Source organism: Nansenia antarctica (genome assembly GCF_963989245.1).
Source record: "Nansenia antarctica genome assembly, chromosome: 1".
In the NCBI taxonomy this organism is placed as follows: Eukaryota; Metazoa; Chordata; class Actinopteri; order Argentiniformes; family Microstomatidae; genus Nansenia; species Nansenia antarctica.
Window position 1 is genome coordinate 76914780 of NC_137674.1, and position 18930 is coordinate 76933709.

An 18930-nucleotide genomic window follows, 5' to 3' on the forward strand; every position below is an offset into this window, starting at 1 on the left:
TGCCCCGTGTTCCGGCACGACGCTGTGCACACCAATACAAACCACGCATCCGCGATAATCCAGAACCGAGCTATCGCGCCGTGGTGCATTGACCTTTTTCAAAAGAATCAAACAAAACAAACCACTTGTTGCTTGGCTAGCAAGATGAATGCATGGCCAACTTTCCCGTCAAATGTTTGTTTACCAGATTGTCTCCACACTTGTGCTCCAGAGACCGTGTGGCACTGCCCACTATAACGTTGCAGCGCTGCCCCGACCGTTGGTCAGTCTTCAGCCAATGAGATTACAGGCCTCGGGTTTGAAACCTGGGCGTTCCACGCTGTGAAGCGACGTCATTACGTTACTGAGTGGCTTTTCAATACGCACGTCACTTTGGCGCGAAGTGAGTCCTCTGATCTTCCAGAGGCGTTCATCGGATTAGTGTCATCATGTCATTGATCAAAAGAACACAATAATTAGATTAATTAATTAGATTAGATAAGGATTAAAACACCTACATTTTTCCAGTTGTTATTGAAATGTAGCTAAAATAGAAAAATGTCATCAACAAATCACTCATTAAGTTGAATTGAGTCCACCAGTTCAAAAAGAAACCCGTTCCACTTCCAGATATCAAATCGACCATAGCGTCACATATTGTAATACAAATAGCAGAAATAATGATAAATAAGCCTGACCTTAAGCAGAACATATTTTTTTCTTGACATGCAAAGTTAATTAAATCCTCAAATTCTATTCCCTTGGATCGGATTCAATGGTCAACTGTATGTATTAATTCTGTATGTTCGGTAAATAATGACCGCATATCTCAACTAAAGCAAGAACCTAGTGTAACATACATGTTATACTATGTAATACACACAACTCATACATTTTGGATACCAAAAACGATCAGTGCTAAACATTGTACTGCTTTTATTAACAACCAGCGTGTATCCATTATTTGTACATATTCAAAAGGTAAAATATATGTTGGATTCATTGCATTGGCTGTTTATATACACAGAGTACAATTTTGGGAATTAGAAAAAAAAAAAAAAAAAAGATTCAAAGAAACATATATGCAAGTCAAAAACACACAAATTGACCACTTCATTCATGCATCAACTCACTTACATTTCTTACTCAAATCAGTGTCAATATCCCAGAGTCTTTGTGTAGCCATCTTTAAAAATGTCTATTTACAAAATCTACAGAATAATATAATGTTTTGATTTACACGCAATGCCCTCAGGGCAGCATACTGAAAGGTGTGTTTACTAGATTCATGCTGTATATCACCTCCTTTGGGTGATAGAAAGCGCATCATAAATACAATTCATTATCATTACAGCTGTAGTTGTTGTCAAATTACAATATGTCCTAAAAGAAGTCACAGTGCTGAAGGAGATCAGTCTTCTAACCCAGGAGTCTCCCCTTGTTGGACTCTTGATGCTATTCTGATGGCCTCCTCTAGCGAGGGCTGCTCACTGAGCTGAAGAAGAGAAAAGGTTGAAATCATTAAAGGAGAAACCAAAAGAATATTAGTTGTATGAGTTGCATTAGTTTGATGATATATACTGATGGCCTGATAAGACCAAATCTGCTGTTTCTTTATCTCGCTGTATTTAAAGCGGGGTACACACAAGGATTTTCAAAATCTTAACCGAAATCTTATCTGAGACAGACCCCACACATGAAGAAACAAAATCTTGGATTGAACAGCCTTGATCGTGTTGTGTGTGGTGTGCGCCAATTTCCCCATTTCAGCACCCCACAGACATAAAGATTTTCGTTACGACAGACTCCAAACTCTCTAGTCTCGTTCCCCAAGCCAGAAATCTCGCGTGAACCCATCCTTTTAATATTGCCTTTATGGATATGATTTTGTTTGTGGTTTATTTTCTCTTATTGACATGCATTAAGTGTTCCTTGATGTTTATTTGAAACATAAATATTGACGGGAGTGGAACTATGTACAAGCATTCTGGGCTTCGTTCCCTCCTTGCACAATCTCTTGTGTGCTAAATAAATAAACTAAACTAAATTACAAAATAATTAAATTAAGATTATGTAATGATTAAAGCACTTTGAGCCGCAACGTTTGCAGGAAAAGCGCTATACAAATAAAGTTATTATTATTATTATTATTATTATCTAACGTAGTACCCTGACTGACCTGTACGAGACAACCATGTGCGACAGGGCAAAAAAAGTGCAGAATAACGAAAAGAAGAAGTCAGCTCGCTTCTTGATTGGCTACATTATAGTTGGACTCGCGAGCAGGGTTGCCAGATGGAAGTGACATTTTCCACCCTAACCACAGTCTAAAACCGCTAATTTCACCAAACAATCTGGCAACCCTATGATTTCTGCTCGTAATTATTGAACACATTTCACATTTACGATTGCCGGCCACGCCCATTTTCCGAGCAGGTTGTCGGGAGAGTTGATTGCACAATTGAAGAGAATTGACTCTTAACACACCTCACACCCCAGGATTTTGTTATAGGAAAATGTTAAGATCCATCTGATAATCGGGCGTTTTCTGTCGTTTTCAGACATCCAAAAATCGGGGGCCAAAACCGGCCAAAAAATCCTTATGTGTGTACCCCGCATAACTCTCTGTTCCCTGTTGTTAAGAGTATTCAAATAGGTGTGAAAAGTGGCCTGATGGCAGTGATGGGTGTTGCGACACCAGTACTTTCAGAGAAACATGATACCACCACCCCCCCCCCATTTGGCAACCCTGTGTTAAGTGCACGACAAAGGAAAAATGCTAATGAAACGAAACTGAGTTCCTCATACATGAAAACCTAATTGGTCAAGTTAGATTGATTGAATGGCCATCCAGCCAATCACAGCCATTTGACCAACCCGCCAGGCCAGGAAAGAGTCAACAGTTAAAGTATGGTAAACTTGCGTGCATGTGTGGCACATAGGATGTTTGTATGTGGCACCTGCTCGTTTGTGTTGTGCCCTATAACAGATATCCCTCCCTTTCAATTAGTAATTGTTTACCCTTAAGACTGGGGCGAGGTGGTGGAAAGTTGGGCTCGAACTGCGGTTCTTTCCTCAGTTGGCAGTTAGAGACTCAGTAGCCACTGAGGACAGCCAGCTCACCCTTTTCCATTTCTATTATTCTTTCAGACACTAAAAAGTCTAAAGTCATTGCTTAATACTATGGTGTGTGAATGCTGTGAATATAGTATCTTGGGATGAAGGGAATGGTGCTACAATGTACATTTTGAACTCAATATTATTTGCGTATGGTAGTGAAGAAAGGGTCGAAATGCATGGCATTCATTTTGATTTGGCATGTTGTGGAGACTGGAAAGGGGGCCAAAGGCTGGGGGGGGGGGGGGGGGGTTGCGGTGCTCCTAGAATACCCACACTTTGAAAACGGCTGCTCCACCCCTGCCTGATGGGGTGGGGTGGGGTGGGGGATTACAGGGGCCAGAGAAAGTCATCTTTAACATCCATTATCAGCATCACAATGGAAGGACTGATGTGACGATCATTGAAAGTGAAAGCAACTATCCAAACACTGGTTATTTCCATTAACAACTGCTTTTCCTTCCATCTACCAAATAAAAAACGGTTTATGTTAACACTGAATCAGCTCTTTGTTACGGCCAATACCCGGAGCGGCCTGGTCCCTCACACCTCTAGCTAACTGGTAACAATAGCCCACACTGTTGTCCTTGGCAGAGGTTCACACATGATGAGTCTGGACGGACACTGGTACCACTGTTGTGTCATCTGCCTCAACAGGAAAGGGGGGGGGGGGGGGTGTTGTGCCTGTTACTGTGCTCTTCTCCTAGTTTGTGTTGCTGTATGTAGTGTTTTGTTTGTTAGAGGAAGTAGGTCACCTGGACGGCGATCTGTCGGCCGTTGGAGGTGGCTAGAAAAGTGACCGGGTGGTGAATGCCCAGCTCGTCTTGTGTGCCCTGGAAGGAAGCCAAATCGATGGCCACCTGGGAAATAAAGAAGATTAGCGCACACATATATCAAAATCATAGCATATGGGACATGTTTGGATAGGGGGTTTCCCAAATCGATTTGGAAAGTAGGCAGTTCCTTAGTATTGGTGTCAGCTGTGGGTGAGTTGTGGTTGCTGCTGCTAAGATGTGTAACATGCTGTAAATGTAACTACTGTAACTAAATATAGTTACACAGTGGCCAACACATTTCATAAAATAGGAAAGTTGTGGTAAAACTCACCTGCCCCTCTGTACCATCTGCCGTTACCATGGTGACAGAATGAGTCCCGTCCGCAGAAAGCATTGCTTCATGGGTTGGCAAGGTTATGGTGGTGCCATCTTGGGTTACCATGGTAATCGTATGTCCCAGCGCCTGCATGTCAGCCTCTGAAATACTGATCTGAGAATGAAATTATATATGATATATATATATTTATTTATTTATTGGACAAATCAATGTTATATTGTTTGACATAGTTCTCATAAACTGTAACAACCCAAACCGTCTGCCTTTTATGAATTAGTGTCCAGTTATAGCAAAGTCTTTGTTTCACTTGTTTGGCATTGTATGTATAGACGCATAGTGGACAGAGGAATGCCGGTTGGGGGGGCGTAAATGGCGTAGCATCATCAGGTCCCTGGTTTCTATTCCGGCCATCGGGGATGACACACCCTGCATGTCATCCCCTGTCTCCCTCATGCATCCTTCCTGTCAATCTCTATGGTCTCTATCACAATAGTCTCTATTGCACTAAAAACATATAAATAAAAAAATAAAAAAGAGGGAGGTTGGGGCATCTGTCCTTTTCTCGCAATGAAGGAAGTGACTAACCTGCTGGGTTCCATCCTGGGTGATGAACGCAACATGCTGTTGACCAATAGCGTCGCTCTCTGTCATCTGCTCGGAGCCAGACTCCTCCTCCACCTCCTCGGCCGGCGAATTAAAGGTCACCAATGGATCGTCGATGGCTTCTGAGTCACGTGACAAAAACAACAAGGACGATCGTTACGATGGTCTGATGACTCAGGTCTGATGACTCAGGTCTGATGACTCAGGTCTCAGCTCTTGGTTCAGTCTTGTTAGGAGCTTAACAGTAGCCAATGATTCACCATGAGTCAACGTTTCAACACCGGGGGGCATGAGACGTATGTTAGACTAAAGAGGCGACCTGTTATCTTGGCTGTGAGGTCACCAGTGGGATCGCGTGTGACTGTTCCTCTACATACCCAGGAGGATATCCACAAACACATTCTAGCCATAGGGCAAACAGAGCAGGGTGAAGAAAGAAATCCATATAAGGTGGACTCATGTCTGACATGAACTAACGCACACACGAACGCAGGCGTGTTCACGCACACGCACACTCGCACACTCGCACACACACACACACACACACACACACACTCGCGCGCACACACACACACACACACACACACACACACACACACACACACACACACTAGGTGGTGACACAGCCTCTAATCCCGACCTGTCGGCTGTTCGAAGTAGGCCTCCTGCTCCTCCTCGATGGGCTCTGTGTCGTTGTGCGCCGTGCGCTTGTGCATGGCCAGTGTGGAGATCTGCTTGTAGGTCTTCCCACAGTGGTTGCAGTTGTAGGGCTTACACGGCGTGTGGACAACATGGTGTTTGTAAAGGCTGGAGTATTCTGTGAAGCGCTTGTCGCAGCCCGGGACCGTGCACACGTACGGCTTCTCTCCTGGAAACACACGGTCCGTCGATGAACCACCGGCATTGATTGAACACGGTACAACTTGAAACACTACAATTTGAATAACGCAAAAAAAGAGGCAATAAATAAAACCCTTCAAATAATAGGATGCGTACCGGTGTGGATCCTCATATGGTTCTTATAGTTGGTGGCGCTAGCGAAGGCACGCCCACAGCCAGGCTCTGAGCAGTAGTAAGGCCTCTCTCCTGTGTGCGTGCGGATGTGCACCTTCCTGATGTTGGAGGTGGTGAAGGACCTCCCGCACCCGTCAAACGGGCACATGAAAGGCTTCTCTCCTACAGGGGGGAAGACAAGGATCAGCTCCTGACCGTTCACAAATTCCCCGCAATCAGGATTTCTTCTCCAAACTGAGGGTTATAAATTCAATCGCAAACTCTGTGTCGTGTTTACGGTCGTGCATACTGTTAAAACAGGTAAAATAAGAATGACAGTTATGGCGCTTTTTCACTACCGGGCCAACTCGTTTATTATTCTTTCTCCATTGCCAACCGAGCTGGGACGTTTTAACTACCCTTCACGAGCAGGAACGACAGGAGCGAAAGGTACTTTTTTGTCAGGCTGCGTGTGACGTGTGACGCTGCACACCGTTGATTGGTCAATGGAAATCGTCATGCCATGTTCATAGATTTAATCGCTAACCGCCATTTTTAAATACCACAACAGATTTCGCTCTCGGAAAATGTCACTTACTGTTTCTGTAATAACTTATTAATAAAGATTTGAAAAAATATGATAACCATCGTATTATCTTAGTTTAATGTCATTTCAATGCATCATAGAACTTTTATTTACAACAAGCATAACAAAAAAAATCGCTATTATGGCGATGTGCTGTGCCTATGCTGCTCCTCAGTCCAGCGTGCTTCATCATCCCCCTTCTAAAACTGCCATCTACCCTTTCCATCCCTTATGTCATTTTATCAATGAACATTGTATTACTGTTATTTCAAGATTTAAGCCTCTTTCACACATAGTTCCCTGTAACTTCAATGGAATCCCAAGCTGTGTCGTCCAGCCATTTTCGCCGTTCACTCATGAGTCAAATGCCGGTAGATTCGCTTCTTGCTCCCTTTAACACATGTCGGCGTTGACCTGGTTGCGAAATCTAAACTACTAGAACTGAAAGCGGCAGGTAACAGGCACGTAACATCCATATGCTGTATATATAAAAAAATATATTTGACTACCAGCAAGACACCGGAGCACTCATATCGATAACAAACGCGGAGATTGTATAAGCCCCGCGTCAGTCAGCCTTTCCGTAGAAATACATCGCTCCGTTATATATCTATAGCAGTGAGCGGATGACTGGATGTGAGCATGTATTTGACTAATGCCGATAGATTTGCGTCTTGCTCCGTAATTCATGAACTATATGCCCAATCTAAGTTGCACTTTTTGAACAGTTTAACTTTTTTAGGCTTATTACGGTAGTTCACCAACAAAAAAAAAGCACAGTGCTCAATGTGTCAGGAGAAATATAGAATCGGGGCTTTAACACATGTCGGCATTTCCCTGGTTGCGAGATCTAAAGCAGTCTACTAGAACTGAAAGCGGCAAGTAACAGGCACTTAACATTACATGTTTTAAGGCTGATCTGTGCACGATAGTGCTGCATTTTGACAATTCTTATCGCATTTCCCCCCGCTGAGCTGTATAGCGGGGGGAATCTTATGACACGTAACTCCTCCTACAGTCCCGGGTCGTTCCTGGTATAGTGGAGAACGATTCCTATATGGAACTTTTCAAAAGCGTGCCGAGGCGAGCCGTGCCGAGGCGAGCCGTGCCGAGCCGAACCGGTCAATGGAAAAGAGCCATTAGAGCTTGTCAGTCACCTGTGTGGGTTCTGACGTGCTTCTGGAGGTCACCTGACGTTTTGAAGGACTTGCGGCAGGTCAGTTCTTGGCAGCGGTAGGGCTTCTCCCCTGTGTGGGTTCGGATGTGGCTCTTCAAGCCATAGCCTTTTAAAGAAGAAAAAAACAGAAAACAAACAACATTTTGCTGAGTGGGAAACACAACTTCATTTTATGGACCACGTTGAAACGCTGTCCGTGTTTACATGTCATGCACGCTGATAATCCAATATTACCCAGAATATGGCAATACTCCGAATAAGCCATGACGTGGTCCTCTGTGGCTCAGTTGGTAGAGCAGGGCACTAACACTTAGATTGTGGGTTTGATTCCCGCTGGGATCGCATATATACTGAAAAATGTATGCATTCACTGCAATGTAAGTCGCTTTGGATAAAAGCGTTAACTAAATGGCATATGAGTAGGGTTGGGTACCGAAAATCGGTACCGGTAGGTACCGGTTACTTTACATTCGGTATGTACCCGTACCGAATCGCAAAGGAGATTTCGGTACCTCATTTCGGTACTTTTCTATCTCGCCGGTGTCAACTGGTGACTCGTGACGTCACATCGCCTGTTAAATTTCCACTCAGTGAAAGCAGCGAGTACGGAAGGATAACGAGAAGGTTGCTAATAGCAACTTCCGCTAGCGGGTTGGCGTAACGCGACGCTGGACTTATGGGTGCGTTCCGTAAACTCGTTCTGGAATTCTGATCACCACTCGTGGAATGCCTTCTGTCCAATCAAATGACTTGCCCCTTGACTTGCCCCACACTGGGCCCCTTATGACGTCGGGCCCAGTGTGCGCTGCGACGCTCTCAGAGCGAGTTTACGAACGCAAGCCTTTGATTGGACAGTGCACTCCAGGATTCGACGCGTCTGTTGATGACGTTGTGCGGATGTGTGGCTGCGTCTCTGCGAGGTGGACAATATGATCGGGGATCTCTTGATATTCGGGTACTGTCCTTATCCTACTACTGTGTCTGAAAAATCAATCGTCATGTATCATGGACCAGAGAGGGGGAGGGAAGTTGTAGTAGCTGAGCGGCAACATAGTTTGGATTTTGACGAGGTGGAGGGCTCCAGTTTATCAGAGTTATATTTCCTCTTGGTCTTCTTGGTTCTGGGGGCTATGCAGGCCTCTTCACTAGATCCCTTTTCTAAGAATATTCTGATGTCCTTGAGGGGCTGCCGAACAAGTGTGTACTGTACTCGTATTCGACATCAGTACCAACGATAGGCACCCCCAGCTTAATGGAGTCCCCAAGGCTCAGGAGTTTTATTTTCATTTATTTTAATTTGAGTGTATATTTAACTAATATATATTGTGCCTCAGCAATAAAAAAGTGAAAAGCTGTTTAATGTTGTCGACCGTGTTATTATTATATATATATATATATGTCATTTAAAAAAATCAAAAGTACCGAATTAAGTACCGTTTTGGTACCGGTACCGTTTTTAAAGTATCGGTTAGGTACCGGTACCGGATAAAACCCAAACGGTACCCAACCCTACATATGAGTCATGTAAACACCGTAATCTGTATTTGTTACTCTGAATAACGCCTTCATCTGAGTAAGTATGTGCATGAGTATTTCAGTCAGGGTATTACCCGACACAGTATGAAACAATTGTGCATGCCTCCTCCAGTGTGGGCCCTCTGAATCAGATGTATGACGGATAAAACACGCCTTGACGTAGTCACCGACCAGCATTGTTAGGCTAATGACTTACTGAATATAACAAAACAAGGAAGTGGATGACTCAGTAGGTGTTTCATACTAAGTCTAGGCAAGGGTTGTCATTATGACATCCAGGCAACACCCCTAGTGTCAAATCTCAGGTGTTTACATCTATGAGTACATTGATGACAGGGAAGGTGGCCAACGGTTGTTGTTACCTGTAGCAAACCTCTTCACACAGCCCGGTTGATCACACACGTATGGCCTGTCACCCGTGTGTGCTCTCTCATGCACCTGCAGGGGGCAGAAAAGAGCAACAACTAGTAAGAGAAATACATTCATCTTATAAACAGGGCAGTTTTTATCATTCCCCTTTTTCAACCAACTTACTATAGGGACAAGTGTGAGTGTGAGTGTGAGTGTGAGTGTGAGAGAGAGAGAGAGAGAGAGAGAGAGAGAGAGAGAGAGAGAGAGAGAGAGAGAGAGAGAGAGAGAGAGAGAGAGAGAGAGAGAGAGAACGTGACTAACCTTCAGGTGATGTGCTGTGGTATAGAGTTTCCCACAACCCTCGTAATCGCAGTGGAAAGTTTTCTCCGCCACATGATGATCCCTGGACGAACTGCGACCATTTCTTTGAAGCACAATCTAAGAAGAGGCCAAATGAGATCATGTAAGAGAGAGCACAAGTCTTGATACACCAGACACACACTTCTCTCAGGCCATACAGTACCTGCATCTGCACAACGCCCTCCTGCTCAACTCCCATCAGTCCACAGTGTGTGACACACTCGTCAGCTTCCACCTGGGAAAAACAACAGCAAATATATTTTTTCATTGTTTTACTGATTTATTGCCATGCAATTGTTGGAATTTGGTATTTTTGCTCTAGGCACAGGGTCTAGGCACAGGATCAGCCATATCCGACACCCCTAGAGCAATTAGAGGTTAAGTGTCTTGCTCAAGGGCACATGAAAGCTCCCTCCTGAGGCGGGGATCGAACCAGCGACCTTCCGATTGCTAGCCGGGCCAGTCTGACCTCTAGGCTACCGCCGCCAAGATGGAAAATATCTACCACTGGACTTCAGAAGAGACCCAGGTTAGGAGACAGAACCAGAGGGTACCAGACTACCTTGGCAGAGTACTGCTCCAGCTCACTGATGGTCTCTGGGTCGATGGTCTCGTCAGCGTGGATGTCTGCCACGGTCCCGTCTGCCTGGATGGCCAGGATGGTGTTGGCCGCCTGAGGCATCTGCACCATGTGCTGGATGTACGCCGTGGTGCCGTCCTCCAGCTGGACGGCCTGCAACGTACTCTGGTCATAGGTCTCTGTGAGGACGAGTCGTGTTGAACGTCACATCTGACACTTTACCAGTCATTTTTAAATGACTGGACTTTTTAAATAGGCACTACATTTGATAAACACTGCTATGTCTGTCTGTTTTTATTGTATGTATTAATGTGTGACCTATGTGTGTTTTTAATGTGGAACTGTATTCTTGAGCTGCACTTCTGCCTGTCGAAGGAGAATTTCTGTCACTGTGTGACAGACAATAAAGCTATCTTGAAGTTTGGTGGACAATATTTTAACAATAAAGCATGCTTGAAAAGCCCGATGTCAACCCCACAAAAGAGAGAGAGAGAGAGAGAATGAACGCTAACTGGACACTGCAAGATTTTCCCATCTTTCCTTTAGTGGGTGAATAGACTCAATATGAATGGTTGTACAGTTGTCTAGGCAAGAATGGGCCACAGCCGTCTTCAGAGTTCATGGAAATGCTAAGTGATGTACTGCCAGCGCTTCCATTACCACCTAAATGGTAAATGGACTGCACTTATATAGCGCCTTTTTTGCAGCTCCAAAGCTGCTCCAAAGGGCTTTACAACGGCCTCTCATTCACCTCTCATTCACCCATTCACACACACATGGCGGCAAAAAAAAAAAAATGCAGTGGCTAAGGGTAGGTAGATGATGCGTCTCGTGAGGAGTGGACACTATGGCAGGAGGTAATGGTCAAACCATCCTCCCGTTCTGTCATAAGTAATGACCAGGTATGAGGAGAAACAGTGCATCTTGGGACAGAGGGAGGCACAGACCTTTGGGCGTGTGGATGTAAGCGGTCGTGCCGTCTTCCAGCTGCACCGCCTGGCCGTCCTCAAGCCTCAGGCCGTCGCCTCCGATCACGTCACACAGCGGAGAGCCTGTCCAGCTGTTGGCCTCCTCTGCTTAGACAAAGAGGAACGTGAGTCGGCATGACAACATCAAAATATTTTTGGTTTGGTTTTTGTCACTTAGCAAACACCTCTATCCAAAGCTACTTACAATAAATACATTTGTCTAATTAAGTGAATGATCTATCCATCATGACTGAATCATAATACGCATAATACATTGACAAGAGGAAAACAGACCTGATTTTGACATGGACACATGTTGGACATAGGCAGAAGATCCATCATCTAATTGAATGAGCTGTCCATCCATGAACTGGCCATCTGAAATGGAGACTGAACTCCTCAATTAGACTGATCTCATCGTGCCAGGCTATATACACATCAACAGCAGATACTGTACACTAAATCAGCCATGGATGTGGACTTTTGAACTAGGGATGCTCCGATCTGGATTTTTGGGGCTGATACCGATCACCGATTTTTTTCCTCAAGATCAACCGATACCGATTTTTTTTTAAATACATAACTGTAGGCCTACTGACTGGATAGCCTACATATTTTTTGCTTTTTAGACAATTATTTTTTAATTTGATCCATTAGGCACCAAGCAAACGCAGACCCATTTTTATGGCATAGTAAAGGTCTGGCCTATCACCCAGTTAGGGCCTGAAGCCCAAGTCAGTCGATATGGCTGTATAAAAGACATCATAAACGTGGCCTTCATGGTTTACATACGGTTACGTCCTCCTATGTTTTCTGTTCAGTTATCTGTCTTCCCCAGGGGGGGGGGGGGGGGGGGGACGACGGTTTTTGCGATCGGCCATTTTTGCCGATCACCGATCGAGTCATTTGGAGTGAAATCGTCCGATTTAAATCGGTGGCCGATAAATCGGAGCATCCCTATTTTGAACTACCTTTTGGGTTGTGCTGTATGTAAGCTGTTGATCCATCCGAGAGGGTCACAGCCTGCAAACTCACAGTGTCCATGTTCTCAATCTGATCACCATCTATGGAAAAGGATACAATGAAATGTTAAAGATGTCTTGCAGAAGAGGCAGGCTTGACAGATTTTGCAATAACTAAATGTTTATGGTTATATCATATGTAGAACCATCATATGATCAAATGTGTAAGTCTATTACATGATTGTATGGCTGATCATGTGACTGAAACATGTTTTGCTTTAATGACTTCAATTTGGGTCATGAGCCAAAATAAAAAGTTAGGAGAACTAATAGACATCATGAATTGAAATGACCATCAGAACATGCAGATCAAATCTCAGATTGTAGAAAATAGAACTCTTCTATTTTAGTCTGCATGCAAAAGTTATTTTACATATTATATCAAAGATCAAAATATATTTTTTACTTGTACAGCAGAACCTAATGTAATTCCCTTTCTTGGACTCATTTCCTTTGGCAGTGGAGGGTAAACCACGTGATCTCACCAGAAATTGCCACACCTTCTGCCAGACAGAGAGTGACCTCCTGAGTGTCACCGCCGGCATTGTGGAACTCTGCAATGCCCTGTGCGTCTCTGTTGATCTGAGCCAACAGCATGGTAGCCCTGTCAAACACACACACACACACACACACACACACACACACACTGACGGTGAAGATCGTCAAGGGAGACGACATTACTCACTGACTATCAGCCTACTGCGTGCGTGAAATATTGGAGGGTATTCTCAACAGAACAGGAAAACTGAATAGTTCATAGTTCAAATAGTTTGAGTACACAAGTATCATGGTAATGCATCCATGTACATAATGCTACATGGCAATGCACTCACCTACAACTAGTGATTATTGTTCATGAAGGAGAGTGCAGGGTAACTTCATAGCAAACATGTTCAGTTGTTTATGGGGGGGGGGGGGGCAGCACTGGGCTTCACTGGAGCTGCTGCGGTCCTGCTAGCCGGCTAGTAGCCTACTACACTGATGTTGCGGTCATGCTAGCCGGCTAGTAGCCTACACCGATGTTACGGTCATGTAGCTAGCCGGATAGTAGCCTACACTGATGTTACGGTCATGTAGCTAGCCGGATAGTAGCCTACACTGATGTTACGGTCATGCTAGCCGGCTAGTAGCCTACACTGATGTTACGGTCATACTAGCCGGCTAGTAGCCTACACTGGTGTTACGTAGCAAACCCAAACGTGACTACAGCACCACCGTTGACCAGCAACATGACACGGTAGAAAAGTGAATTCCCTGGAGATGCGAGTGTCGCCATGCGCATGTAACTGACATGTAACGTGTCTCGTTCTGGGAGAAGAGATGTTTGGGAGGGAAAAGCGGGTAAACTAACTAAGCTAACGTCAGCCAGCTAGCCGCGGTCTGGTCTGGTTCACTTGCTAATTAGCTTAGATAGCTCGGTAATAATTCAACATTTTAGACAACAAAGTCGTTCAAATGTGCTTTAATGAAGTGGATTTCCCCAGTTAGGCGGCCTATCCGGCTGCCGACGTCTCTTTCCCATAACTCGGTGTGGCTGTAGGAACAACGCGCCCCGGGTAAAACACATTTAGATACGAACCTCGAGAATATTTCCAACAATCCCTTCGTTCGACCGCCATGCACCAGGGCAGGAAGTGCTGTCTCCGGAACCCCGGAACATGCACACGCAGGGTGCGTTCGTAAACACACTCTGGGAAATCTGATCAGCACTCATGGAGTGCCTCTTGTCCAATCAAATTACTTCGTCCCTTTGTGACGTTGAACCCAGTGTGCGCTCCGGCGCTCTCAGAGCACATTTACAAACGCAGCCACAGAACAGGCGCCGGTCTGACCCTCGTCATTGGCTATTATTTCAGTAAAACAGGCTACGGGCTGTCCTCATTGGTTCAAAACCCATTCAATCATTGGTGGGCGGCTGAACTTTGCCATTCATATTTAACATTCAGATTATGGGGTGCCCCTCACATGAGATTTAGGACCTAAAGGTCCATTCTTAAGACTGGTTGGATATCTTTGTTTTTCTTTCCAGCTGCGCCTTGACGAAATGTCAGTTTCAGATTTAACTTATCGCTGTAATAATATCTGTTAAAATACGAACAAAGTGCATCCAAAGGACACATGTAAGGCCGTTAAATATAAACACGTTTTCGCTTGTGCATGCAGCCATTTTGGAAGTTGAGCAGGGTGATGTGGGCAATGCAGTAGAATCAAGGACTTTTGTAGTACAGAACAATTCGGCATTTCCAACAATCACCCTAAAGCCACCGTCAAATATACACATATGTATATCTGCTACCGTCCTCACAGCTTTGACTGTACACTGAAATATATAAATGTCTACCGTTCCCGATAGGACTATATGACATCATAGCATGAGTCACTTTTCCAAGATCTTTGGCCTTGTTCAGAAACATCCCTTTGCTCCTCCGCCCTGGACACCCGTGTGTAAAACTGAAAGGCTTGGATAGGTGTAAGCAATGACCGTCTAAATCAGTGGACAAGATAGTGAAAGCAACCTAGCTCATCAGAGGGCATAGTTAAGCCAGAGATAAGCTATTAGTATCTTATTATATATTAGTACTTTATTTACCCCTAACCAAACAATATCAGATCTACACAAGTGTCTGAGGTATGAGAACTAGGGGTTGTTTCTGGACAGGCGCCCACCTGTCATACAATATTTAACAGGACTTATCCATGTGTGGTCCACTGGTTAGAAATGAATGTCAATACAAAAACATTCATTTCATCAAATGTTTGCCGAGTTTGAAGCCCCATTTCCTCAGTGTCCCCGGTCAAAATACTGTAGATGTACAGTTGTGCAAGTAAACACTCGCACTGCATGCATTCCAACTTAACTTTTTTAATATGTTGTTGTATATATAGATGGTTCATCCATACACCAACCAAATGCTTGAGACCGTCACGATCAAGTCCAATTGTACATGCTTCAATGAAGTATCCAATTGCCTTTCAGTGCTCTCACAACCATGTCCTGCATCCAAACTGAACACCAAGAGCACTCTCTTTTCAGGAATCTAGAATGTTTCCGTTTTCAGCAGCAAAGTGATGCCACCCATTATTCCCCACCGTAACCAAATACATGTGACAATCAGCCGTTACAGGAGAAGTCGCTTGCAAAGTAACAAAGTTACAGCTGTTTGTGTTTTTGTTTTTTAAATAGTCTTAATTGATTTTTAAAAAATTGCAGTCTGATACAGAAGGCTAGGAGACCTGAACAATATGAAAGTGCTAGTCATTAATTTACAGAGATCAGGCATCACATAGTGCTATGAAGTATCCAATATGCTACATATGAATACACTTGACACCTTACAAACGCCTCTGGTTGTATTTGCAAGGCTACTTAAAAATCAAGAACCTTGGCTTGTATATACATAACAAACATGGGAATTTGTTTATGCAGAAAATAACGTAGACAAACACTACTGCCAGAGGTATAATCTTATCATCACGGCCTTTTGGCCAAAACAGTGAAAATGATGTAACATTTAGTCCCATAATCAATTTCAAATTGTTAAGCCCCCGTTTTTTTTGTTTTAAGTGGGAAAAAAAAGAAGAGTTGTCATGGTTATCCCCCTCCAGCGTCGGATCCCCGGAGACAACGTTGTTCAGAGCATCTTGTTTCTGTTTTGCTTCGTTCTCAAGTTCTTGGTTCTGTTTTCCCAGCACATTGGTTGCATTTGGTTTGCCTTCCACCACGTCTTCTGGTGCTATTTCCAATTTGATAGTCAGATTGAAGAGTGAGTGAGAAGAACCCCGTTCTGGAACCACTACTGAAGGGAACAACACAAGCTTTTTTTTGTCACTTCACTACAATCAGTCACAGAGTAATAGAAGGGAGGAGGAGGGGGGGAGGGGGGGGCTGACTCAATTCATTCCTGGAGCGTTGCCTCCAAAATTGAAATTAGTTGGCACCACTGGCACTGTGAACTTGTATCCGCCGTGCTTCTCGATCATTTTGGATTCTGGAATCAGAAAAGGACAGAAAAAAATTAGAACACAGCAAACACCAAAGGTCACAGTCTGGAGACGAAGGACAGTGTCTTCTTCTCTATGAAATACTAATGACTCAACAAACAAAAACACCGGACCCAGGGGGGTATTCCATCAATGCCGCTGAAGGAAAATCCAAGCTGTTTTTTTCCAAGTCTTGTGAGGCTTATCGAAATAAGCTTGGGTTTTCCTTTAGCGACGTTGCTGGAACACCCCCCCAGGAGTGTTGTTGTTGTGTGAGGGGACGGCCTTGACTCACCATGTGCTGCCCGTCTCTGGTCTGCGAGTGTGCCGATGTCATGAAGCTGTTTTCCTTGTTCCTCATCGAGGGTTTGTGTGATGGCCCCGTACCATGCTGGGTCACGGGTCTGAATATCTGAGTTGGGAGGAAGAAAAACAACAACGTAAGTCCAGGTCCCTCTTCTTTCAGGCAGGTTTTCACTGACGTTACTAAATACTCAACATTTCTAAACAGATTTCTTAACCTCCTAAGAGCAGTTGTTCTGTTAATACCCAGGACAGAAAACAAGCCTCCCCAAAAACACTGCTTTTGGAAATAATTGGATAGGAGGGAGCAAACAGGGCTGCTCTGGTCTGGGGTTGCAAACGTGCATCCTAAATGTGATGTATTAAAAGCAGAATGTGTGTTCAGGCCCCCCCTTACTCTGTAGTATGGCTTTGAAGATCTGGTACTCGTCCACCAGGTTGTCTTCGTCGTCCACAGCTGTAGTGTATCCCTCCAGCGCCGTCTCCTCGGCGTCATCCTCCTCCCAGTCCTCGTCGTCCCCGTCCTCCCCGGCGTGCTTGGCCAGCATCTCCAGGTACTCCTGGCCCTCCTCGTCAATGTCGTCCTCGTCACTGCCCAGCTCGGCTGAGGGGAAGGAACGCAAAAGAAATCTCTTTGGTCAAAACACAGAAACAGAAACTCACCAACTACCCCCACACAGTGACGCATTATCATGACGTGTGGAATTAAAACAAACAAATCGATTCCCCCCTCCCCGCTGAGGATTCCCCCCTGCCCGCTGCTCACCGTTCTCCTCCTCGTCCTCTCCGTCTTCGTCGTCGTCGTCCTCGTCATTCTCGTGCTCGGCTCGACAGGCGTAGGCCCTCTTGAGGCCGTTGAAGAGCAGGATGGCTGCTGGGAGCAGCTGACCGGCCACCTGGTTGACGGCCTGGGGTCTCTGCTCCAGGTCCATGAGGGCGCACAGGCCCAGGACGCACATCTTCCTATCGTGGAGCCTGTCAACGCACACACACACACACACACTTGGATTAACCACTGAAAGAGAGGCGCGGAAATAAAACCCCACTGTATACTCGTCGTCTCCACTCGATGAGAGGGGCTCCAGAGTGGTCGACTCTGACAAATCACGGTTTGCGGAAGTCCACAGTTCAAAGTGTACGAGAGAGAGAGCTCTCACCCCAGGAAGCAGTCGACGTCTTTGAGCCACTGGGAGATGAAGTGGTTGGTGATGGGCTCCGTGTTGTTGGGGAAGCGCAGGTTCTCCAGGGTGTTGAGGAGCAGAGGGGGGCTGTAGTACAGGCCGGCGATGGCCACCTGCAGACACATGGTCCTCAGCTCGCTGGTCTTCACCTCCCGCGTCAGCCGCTCCAGAGCCACCGCCACGAACAACGGCACCACCTGCGGGGTGGGGGGAGAGGGGGCAGCCAATCAGAGACCAGTGTCCCATTAAGAGAAGCTCAACGTCTCACATAAGTGCTAAATCGGACCGGGAACGATTGATTGACAATCTCCTCCACCCCCCGGCGAGATGTGGTTCTCACCTGATCGATGCCGCGACCTTTGCACTGGAGAATGACCACCTCCAACAGCTTAGCGGCGTGACACTCTGGGTCCTCGCCCGGGTCGCCTGTCAGGATCTAAGACACAAGACACGGAAGCCATGAACCCAAACTGTCAACTTTAATTTTTTCTGAGTGGGGGCATGTTTAATTTTATTGGAAGTGAAGACAGACAGGAAAGTAAGGAGAAGGGAGAGAGGGCATGTCAGCAGGGCATGGGCCGGATTCGAACCCATGCCGACATGGGCATATGTGTGCACTGTAGACCGCGGTGCTAGACCACTGGACCACCCCAGGCCACAACTGTCGCCTTCCTGAAACATGATCCCCACACCGTAAGAGATGTGGACACAGACTGCTGGGGAGGGGGGGGGGTTTACCTTCTTGCACATGCTGTAGATGATCTCCAGGTACTTGGTGTCGGACAGGAGGGTGTCCGTGTCCACGGTGACGTAGTTGTGAAGGAGCGGCATCATGTCTGGAAAAGACACCTTTGTGGTGACTCACTGTACATAAGACATTCCCTAGACTATGGAGGAGGTACGGCTCCTTTAAGACAAGGAGTTGAGAGTTCAACCCAGGGGCTTTCTGGGTAGTGTTTAGAGTTAGCCATTCCTGTTAGAGACACGAGAGTTTGAAGTGAAGTTGTGGTTACCCTATGCTGTTGCACTGTTATGCTATTGCTGCTGTTCTGACATTCAAAGTTGGGAAGTAAAACGTCC

The 18930-nt window shown here is 45.4% G+C and overlaps 2 protein-coding genes across 4 annotated transcripts in view; both read right to left on the reverse strand.

Moving 5' to 3' along the window:
* Nucleotides 1–1023: 1023 nt before the first annotated feature.
* Nucleotides 1024–14019, reverse strand: znf143a (zinc finger protein 143a). 3 transcript variants are annotated; one of them, XM_080541214.1, is made up of 16 exons: nucleotides 13965–14019; nucleotides 12886–12989; nucleotides 12335–12427; nucleotides 11658–11753; nucleotides 11343–11468; nucleotides 10378–10574; nucleotides 9979–10050; nucleotides 9777–9893; nucleotides 9467–9542; nucleotides 7549–7674; nucleotides 5809–5988; nucleotides 5453–5680; nucleotides 4795–4934; nucleotides 4204–4362; nucleotides 3852–3956; nucleotides 1024–1474 (listed from the first exon to the last, which is right to left on the reverse strand). In XM_080541214.1, the coding sequence occupies exons 2-16, from the start codon at nucleotides 12980–12982 to the stop codon at nucleotides 1391–1393; spliced, it is 1896 nt and encodes a 631-aa protein (XP_080397340.1). In that variant the 5' UTR covers nucleotides 12983–12989; nucleotides 13965–14019; the 3' UTR covers nucleotides 1024–1390. The 3 variants fall into 3 exon arrangements, with proteins under 3 accessions (XP_080397340.1, XP_080397339.1, XP_080397338.1); XM_080541213.1 differs by having other exon boundaries at nucleotides 11658–11741; nucleotides 12871–12989; XM_080541212.1 differs by having other exon boundaries at nucleotides 12871–12989.
* A 1223-nt stretch (nucleotides 14020–15242) lies between these two features.
* The window catches only part of ipo7 (importin 7), a 20170-nt gene continuing 16482 nt past the window's right edge, over nucleotides 15243–18930 (reverse strand). The window contains exons 19-25 of the mRNA XM_080541202.1: nucleotides 18589–18686; nucleotides 18191–18286; nucleotides 17827–18047; nucleotides 17436–17644; nucleotides 17067–17273; nucleotides 16662–16778; nucleotides 15243–16374 (exon numbers count right to left, since the gene is read on the reverse strand). Coding sequence (XP_080397328.1) covers nucleotides 16277–16374; nucleotides 16662–16778; nucleotides 17067–17273; nucleotides 17436–17644; nucleotides 17827–18047; nucleotides 18191–18286; nucleotides 18589–18686 — 1046 coding nt within the window. The 3' untranslated portion in view covers nucleotides 15243–16276. The remainder of the gene's footprint in view (nucleotides 16375–16661; nucleotides 16779–17066; nucleotides 17274–17435; nucleotides 17645–17826; nucleotides 18048–18190; nucleotides 18287–18588; nucleotides 18687–18930) is intronic.